Consider the following 8,109-nt stretch of genomic DNA (forward strand, 5'->3'; position numbering starts at 1 on the left):
GGTGCTGCTCTAAATTTTTTTCTTGTTTCTTTCCTCTTGATAAAATCTAAAATTTGTCTATGCCATTGATATTACTAGGTCATTATGCTTTTAACCTTTTAGGTCTCTTGTGCACAATGTTTTCTTAGTCTCAAACTCACTTGGTGAATGTAAGGTTTTAGGGTACAAAAAAGAAAGAAAGAAAGAAAGTACGGTTTCTGGCCTTAGACACTGAATTTTCTGTAATGTCAAGCACATGACCATTAGAAAGAGAACATCTCAAGGATTCCAAGTGAAGAAGTTGATGAAGAAAAAAACAGGGCCTAACCTTCCATGCCCATCCTCATCTAGAGGAATTGAAGGGTTAAATGCCTCAAATTGGATACTTGAGAAGTTTTAAAGAAAGCAGCATTTCTATATCATGTCATATCATTAAGGATCCAAACAGTTTTTGTTTGTGACATTATATAAATCAAAGTATGAATTTTCCACCTCTCTTACACCAACAAGAGTCTTCTAAACTGCTTGTTCAACACTAGTGAACAACTAAACATGATATAACTCTACCTTCTTTTCTCGAAATAATTTGGGTATCCATATCAATTTATGTGTGATGCTAATTTCATAGTAACTTCCATATGATTATTAACACAACAAATATGGTTCGAATTATGCAGATTACAAAGAATAACCTAAATATCCTACCATTAGAAGGGTTGGATAGCAATCTTTTACATCACTACACCAAAAGTCAATGACTAAAAAACAGACTAAAAAATGATCCATCTATCTTTTTCGCTTCCTCTGCCTCAAATCAGGAAATTTAAGAGGAACAGGAAGAGTGGCATAAAACATGTTTTTTTAGAATGAAATTTTGCAACCCAAATGCTCATAGAGTTGTCTCACGGCCATTACACTCATCCTCTGATCCTTTGCTATGTCCGTGTAGTCAGGTCGAAATTGTTGCAGATATTGTTATTGTCTATAATTATTAGTTTCCTCATCTTATTAGTCTCTCTATATATTGTAACCTTTTTTACATGTTCTATACACAATTTCCTCAACGTTAAATGTGTAGGTGCAATTGGACCTACAAAGCATTAAGACTGTTGGATTTAATTTTTAAATTAATTATTTTTATGAATAAGAAGTTTGATTTTAAAATGTGTGTCATTTCGTAGTCGAATAAGTGTCTTTTGAATCGTGACCTTATGTTTTCTATAAATAAATAGAGTGAAGATTTTTACGATGAGTTTTCTCTATTAGTTTTTGTAAATTCTTTGCATTTGTGTTCTTTTACTCTACTGCGATTGGTCAAACATAGGTTGACGGCTATTCAATATGGAAGTGCCGCCACAATAATAGAGATAATTCGTTCTATACTGAGAGATAATTGTCCACGAACTTTGGGCACCATAAAGAGGGCAAAATTATCTTATGGACAAGCTTGGGTTTTCCCTTGTTATATTCATATATTTTCGTACGGTATGCTTTAACTTTGTGTTCTTGCATGTTTCAATTTTTAGTGAGTATTACATGGAACTGTGAATATTGTCGAAGTAATTTCATACGGTAGGTTTTATTGGCTCTTCTCGTACCCTAGGCCCCATTTGGCCTTGTGAAAGAGCGTAAACCAAACAAAATGAAATTCGTAAGAGAAAAGAGTCAAAGATCAATCTTTTCCACTGGCAGCCTTTTTGATTCAGAAACAGCAAACATTGTTGAAAATTTATGATGCAGAATGTTGGGGACTTTGTGGCCCTTTACAGAGGAAACACCGTCCATGGAATGCTGATCTTTGAACTTTATAAGATGATTGATGTATGAGAATATGAAAGAAAGCTTCTTCCTTTCTGACTCATCCTATAAACATAGATAATGGATATATTATTTTAATTGTGAAAAACATAAAGTCAGAAAACTTCTAGAGTACTAGAAAAAATGGATTTAGTACTGAAATTAGTCTAAGTTTAGGTCTAGCATCTACCACTAACATTGGGGTGATAAAATTAACTAACTGGGCTCCTTCAACAAAGGTTCATCGAAAAATGATTACAGCATCACCTAATTTGTGAAAATATGCTCTTTAATTATTGATAAAACAGAAGTCTAAACATTTCTTATCCTGCTATAATATAAGCAATAATAAAGTATCAAAAGCATATGAAAACTATTTTTTCCATCTCAGATAGCTCCAAATGACAAAAAATTAAGAACTCTGAACTTATGTTTTTAAGCAAAAGGCTATGTTTGTATTAATAACTTAATCTTCTTTAATTAATCTCTCTATCATGTTGCAAAGAAAAGTTGGGTAAGCCCTGAACTGTTGCAAAATAATACATATGTCTTCAATGTTGAGTATGAGTCATATTTTGCATTAATCTGACGCAAAAAAAGTCATTGAAGCATCTCAGGATCAGGACCACGAAGGCCTAATACTATTATGATGAGTTGAAGGATTTTAATTCATAGCTCATCCAATTATAATTGAAAGGTTAAACAGGCTCACCTGACGGGTTGGATCTATTTTGCCACCTCTAGTCATTAAGCTGGAGAAACCTAAAGATACTTGCTCGAATCATCCTTTATGAATTGGAACAACAATTTTATTGTTACTTTTAAGCTTATAACATAGGGTTTTATAAGGGTTATGTTGTAAGAAAAGTGATTGTGTAATGTTATAGAGATTCGTTTTGCGTGTCGTAGTTTTTTTTTTTCTTCAAAAAAAATATGGGCCCCATAAAATGTTGTATGTGTAGGAAACTTTGTTGTGTCATGTTAAATGACAAATGCAAACCTCTATAACATATAACATGTAAACAAAAATGTCACTTTAATAACTTTTGATCTATCAATACTCAAATGGAATGTTTAACAATTTACTTATCTTTTTAAAACATTTTAGGGGTATTTATTCTACCTACCTTTGCCTACCACTCTGAAACACCATTAGATCAGAAACTCAACTAACTTTTATCTTTTTCTTTCCTCTTGAGATTCTGATCGAAGAGTGTTTGGATATTGGTAGATAAAGATAGATAGATAGAGTAATCTATCGCAACATTTTAAAACACTCAGATTATCCAATTCATGTCTACAGGTTTCGATTATATATCTAACATTTAAATTTATATATATGAGTAACATGGTCACACTTAATTGTAATAAATAGTTTCCACGCCCATCACTGCTAAAAAGGAAAAGAGGAATAACTCCCTTTTATTTTCCAACTTATTTTCTTGAGTGGTCATCTTTGATTACATTAACATATCAAATAATGCCACTGAATAAGGGAGAATTTTGACATTCATTTTCTCGCCAGCATTCTGAAGTGTACTTTCATGTGGCACCACCTGCACATGCATATGAACAAAGAACATAATGAACATCATGTTCATACACAAAAAGTCCACATGCTACAACAAATAAAGAAAAATTGCTTTATGTACCTTTTTGGGTTCCGAGAAGGAATTCTCATCCATTGCATGTGATGATGTTAGCACTGTTTTTGTTGACTGAGATAAATTCACACTTGACTCCAACCCTTTAATAGAAATCTTAAGATTCACTTCATTGCTTGCTAAGTTTGCAACCTTCACAAGTCATGAATTAGTTCCATTGTGATAAAAAAAATTTAATAACTGAATTAAGGCCCAAAAATAAAATAAGCTATGCTATTCTGCTCAAACATTATTTAGGTGTCACTCTTTTTATCACTAGGAATTTCAATTTTTATCACTTTTTTTTTTGTCACATTATAAGAACCCCTTTACCTTTATTCTCAAATAAAACTTATTATCTTGAGAAGATTTCCAGGAAATTGCAGATGCAGCAAGTCTAGTAGATGTTGATTTAAGGGTTGAATTTAGAAATGTGGCTCCACTTGATTCCCTGAAAAGCTTAAGCACCCAATAGCTCGGAGTCCCATAACTCTGGTGAGAATCAAATACAATTGCATCCGGGTTCCAACTAATCACAGAAATCAAATAATGCTTATTCTATATATATGTTAAAAAAAATGAATGGAAGATTATTGAAATTTCATGGCAAACACCAATTAATACCTCCTATCATTGGTATTAACAAAAAGTGGTGCATAGCTAACCATTTTGACAAGATCACTGCATCAAAGAAGGCAAAAAAAAAACAAGAAAAGATTAAGGTAACTTACAAAGCAGTGAACTCAATTGGAAGTTACTAAGAAGTTCAAGTAAACCTGTTCTTTTCTAATCCAATAAGGAACCCAGCTTCACCTACTGCTGCCCAAAGGTTTCCTTTTCCAGCTTTTTTTCCAGACACAGCATACTCACTTACAAAAGCCTGAAAATATCTAAAATGCTTGAACATTCATCTATATATATATATATATATATATATATATATATATATATATATATATATATATAAGAGTCAGAAGTCTTACACTCAATCTTGAATTTTGATCCACTTGTATCCAATGGCTCACATTACTAAAAAATTAGAGCCCTTAGATATAAGTGGGATCAACGGACAAGATTGAGAGTGTAACTTATACTGGTGTAAAATGATCCTGACCCTATATATATATATATTATATAGAGTAGGGTTATATTGACAAACTTTTTTTTAAAAACTTACAAACTACACTATGTCTGATCGGTAATACTCTACTCAAGAGTGTATTACCAGTCAGACATAGTGTAGTTTGTAAATATATATATATATACACACACTCTGCAATTGATACTCTTATGTTTAAATTTCAGGTCATGTGAAATTTTTGTGTTTATTTCTCTTTTCATTGACAAATTATAATTGTACCACGTCTATTTAATGCATGCGAAGAACGAGATAGACATACAAAATTTACATGCCCAGGTCAAATAAAAGTTTAACATGACAGGGTCTATTTCCATGTGTACAAACACAGCACACATATTAAAATATAAAATGGAAAAATGTTTAATGAGGATCTTCAAACCTTTGGACCAATACGTGGTGCATGATCAAACTCTCGAGCATTATTAGACATTACATTGGCAGTATATGAGTAGTTCTGATTAAAACATTATATAGTGTTAGAAGGATAATGGAAAGTGGACCAATAAAAGAAATTGTGGTTGGACATTACATGATAATCATACAAATCAGCTGGGTGATTTAAGGGTTTCTTAGTAGCATTGCAGTTTGAGATAATTTTTATATCTGGATAGGCCCTTCTGATAGCATCATAGAACTTAAGGTAATTTCCTGGTCAATCCAAAATACAAAGAGAAAAAAGAAAAAAAATGAATAATTGAATCAATCAAGGACCTACAAATAGTGCACAACCAATGGTTTTGAGTAATGTAAAGCAAATTTTCACTGATTAAAATAGACATGAAGAAATTAATCAACAACTTTTTGCATATATGCTTAAATTTTTTAAAAACACATGCCTTGATAGTTAAACTTGGCACAATCTTCATTTCCAACAGCAACATATCTTAAGTCAAAAGGCTCAGGATGTCCCATAGCAGCTCTAATGGAACCCCATGTTGAAGTGGAAGCACCTCTTGCAAATTCAATACCATCAAGGGCTTCCTACAAATGCAATCAAGATTCAGAAAGAATGGTCATTAATTATGAAATTTTGTAAGCCAATTAGAAAAAACAAAATAAATAGAAAGGGTGGAAAAATGGCTAAGTTGGAAAAAAAGAAAACTATACTTGCACAAAGGGTGAAATGGCAGAGGTATTAACTTCCTCAGCAACGCTGTTACCTATAAAAAAGATATTCAAGTAGAAAATAAAGACAAAGTCACTAATAAAAAAAGGGTAAACCCGAGTGCACAAGGCCTTGTGACAGTTGAGGGTAGCTGTTTTCCAAACTCGAATCCATGACATTTTGATCACAGAGCAACCATACCGTTGTTCCAAGGTTCGTCCTCAAAGACAAATTCACCAATATAACAAATAAATAAATAAATTCATCAATACTTGGTAAAAAAACAAAGTTAGGACAAGGAAAAATACCACTATTAAATACCCATACTGGCAATGCATTAAGGTCCTCTGCTAGCTGCTTAAGAAAAATAAGTAACATAATTTACAAAACAAACCACATATTTCAAGTTAATAGAACTAAATAACTAAAAAGAGGTACCTACTTGTAGACCTTCAAAATAGCCTAATCCATCATCAGTCCAGTAACCCCAATTATCACCAAAGTGTCCAGGTCTGTGCTCCCAGGGTCCAATGGTATCTTTCCATCTAAATGCATTTCTTGAATATAATCCTTGAACAAAACAACCACCTATTGCAGTGTAATGAAAAAAAAAAAAGCATTATGCTCAAAACATGTCCTTGTAACTTTAGAAATTTAATTTTAATTATACCCGGAAATCTTAAAAATCTTGGTTTCAGTTCTGCCACCATTTGAAAAAGGTCCTTTCTGAAACCATGTCCCTGTGCCAAGAAAAGAATGAAACTATTGGACATTGAAGTAAGTACCAATAACAGTAGCCATTGACCCTTTTACTCAAATGAGTCAAATCACTTGAACAAAACCTTATATGTGTCCAAGGGCATAGCTGACACTTGGTCCAACCATAACACCCCTTTGTTGGTTGTTGTTATTTGAAGACTTGAATCATGATTTGTTCCCTTGGCCTCCAACACAGTCTCCACCTTTTCCCACATGGAACCATTTACACCAACACTCCTACAACATAGATGAATCACTTGTTTATTACTTATTACTCAATAAATGCAAAAGAAAATCTATTTAAGTGTAGAGAGTCTCAACAACTTGATGTCAGTTGAAGCCAGTTTTACACCATCATCTGATCCCACTAGTGAAACTTTTAGGCCAATTAGTCCTATTGAGCGAACATAGAACACCACTTTGTACTTCTTCCCTTGCTCAATATTCTGAACATAGAAACAAAGTGTTATCAAGTTACAAAGTATCTTGATTGAAAATAAAAAGTAGAAGCATTAGTACAAGTAGCTAGTAATTTTATATATACATATATATATATATATATGTGTGTGTGTGTGTGTGTGTGTATGTATGTATGTATATTAAAATGTGACATTATATGAGATATTTAGTCTCACCATGCCCCAGTAACCAGGGTTAGATATACCAACACCATAGGGGCTGTTAGATAGTACTTCCATTCTCAGGGCAATCTTATTACGCTCAAAGCAAGAGGTGTGATCAGTTGATACAAGTATGGATGATTCATCTCCAATAACGGACCAAGGATAAATATTTGAGGGTACAGTTTGTCCCCCAGATTCAAAACCTGAAACACAAATTCTGTCTTAATAAAAATCAACACCTTCAACAATACAAGTTTAGTGGATATGAAAATGACCTCTATTGCTCACAAGCTCTGCCCACAATCCTCCAGCACCAGCATGATTTATCTCCTTCAAAACAAATTCAAGAGTTTAGTCACAGATAAGATTATAATCCACCAAACATGAAAATATGTTGAAGTAGCATTCAAGGAGAAAAGTAAAAGTAACAAAATTAGTCTCTTGATGTAAGTTTATAGCTAACCTCAAAGAAAACTCCCATAAAGGTTTCAGGGATTTTCCTCCCTGATGCATGAGAAGCATTTACTATCAGCTTTGCTGTATGCACTGGTTTAGCTTCAATAGCATAGCAACAAAGTATAATGCCAAGCAATATTGTGCAACATGAAGGCATGGTTTGGAAGGTTTAACTTAGCACCGAACTGATCCAACACAAAACAAAGAAAGCATCACTTGAATTTACACAAACATTATCTTTAATATCATCTTCCAGCTCCAATACACACACACACACACACATATATATAGATAGACAATGTGATTAAGATAAATCACATTAACATTCCCATTTTCTTGTTCAGCAAAATTATTGAATGGACCACTCTCTTTATTTAATTAGCTTACGAATTCACCTTCCTTTCTTAGCTGCATGACAAACTAGATTCCTTCTTACTTGTTCCGTTGATTTGTGAAAGTAAGGCAATGTGTTCCCGAGAAATTCTTACTAGGGATAGATTCAACACAAGCTGACAACTCATTCAAAATCAATGCCAACTCAGCACATTAAATATAAGATCAAATAATAGTGATTTTACATAAAACTATTTGAGCTTTGTATGTGAC

At 33.0% G+C, this 8,109-nt stretch overlaps 1 protein-coding gene across 1 annotated transcript; it reads right to left on the minus strand.

The window, feature by feature from the left end:
* Window positions 1-3,236: 3,236 nt before the first annotated feature.
* LOC133304512 (alpha-L-arabinofuranosidase 1-like) lies at window positions 3,237-7,660 on the minus strand. The gene is made up of 17 exons (XM_061504557.1): window positions 7,511-7,660; window positions 7,323-7,377; window positions 7,060-7,250; window positions 6,746-6,870; window positions 6,508-6,661; window positions 6,336-6,405; window positions 6,108-6,253; window positions 5,974-6,019; window positions 5,668-5,720; window positions 5,397-5,541; window positions 5,090-5,208; window positions 4,940-5,014; window positions 4,196-4,299; window positions 4,044-4,100; window positions 3,753-3,948; window positions 3,429-3,572; window positions 3,237-3,332 (listed from the first exon to the last, which is right to left on the minus strand). Exons 1-17 carry the CDS (start codon window positions 7,658-7,660, stop codon window positions 3,237-3,239), a joined length of 1,926 nt encoding a protein of 641 aa, XP_061360541.1.
* Window positions 7,661-8,109: the final 449 nt, after the last annotated feature.

Source organism: Gastrolobium bilobum, unplaced genomic scaffold (assembly GCF_033153095.1).
Source record: "Gastrolobium bilobum isolate Gb01-03AN ecotype WA unplaced genomic scaffold, APGP_CSIRO_Gbil_v1 utg54589, whole genome shotgun sequence".
NCBI lineage: Eukaryota > Viridiplantae > Streptophyta > Magnoliopsida > Fabales > Fabaceae > Gastrolobium > Gastrolobium bilobum.

Coding starts and splice junctions, on each gene's coding strand:
- LOC133304512 (XM_061504557.1), bottom strand. CDS start 7,660: ATGCCTTCATGTTGCACAATATTGCTTGGCATTATACTTTGTTGCTAT. Junction 6,871..7,059: donor ACCCTGGTTACTGGGGCATG/GTGAGACTAAAT, acceptor TTCTATGTTCAG/AATATTGAGCAAGGGAAGAA. Junction 6,020..6,107: donor GCTATTTTGAAGGTCTACAA/GTAGGTACCTCT, acceptor TTTCTTAAGCAG/CTAGCAGAGGACCTTAATGC.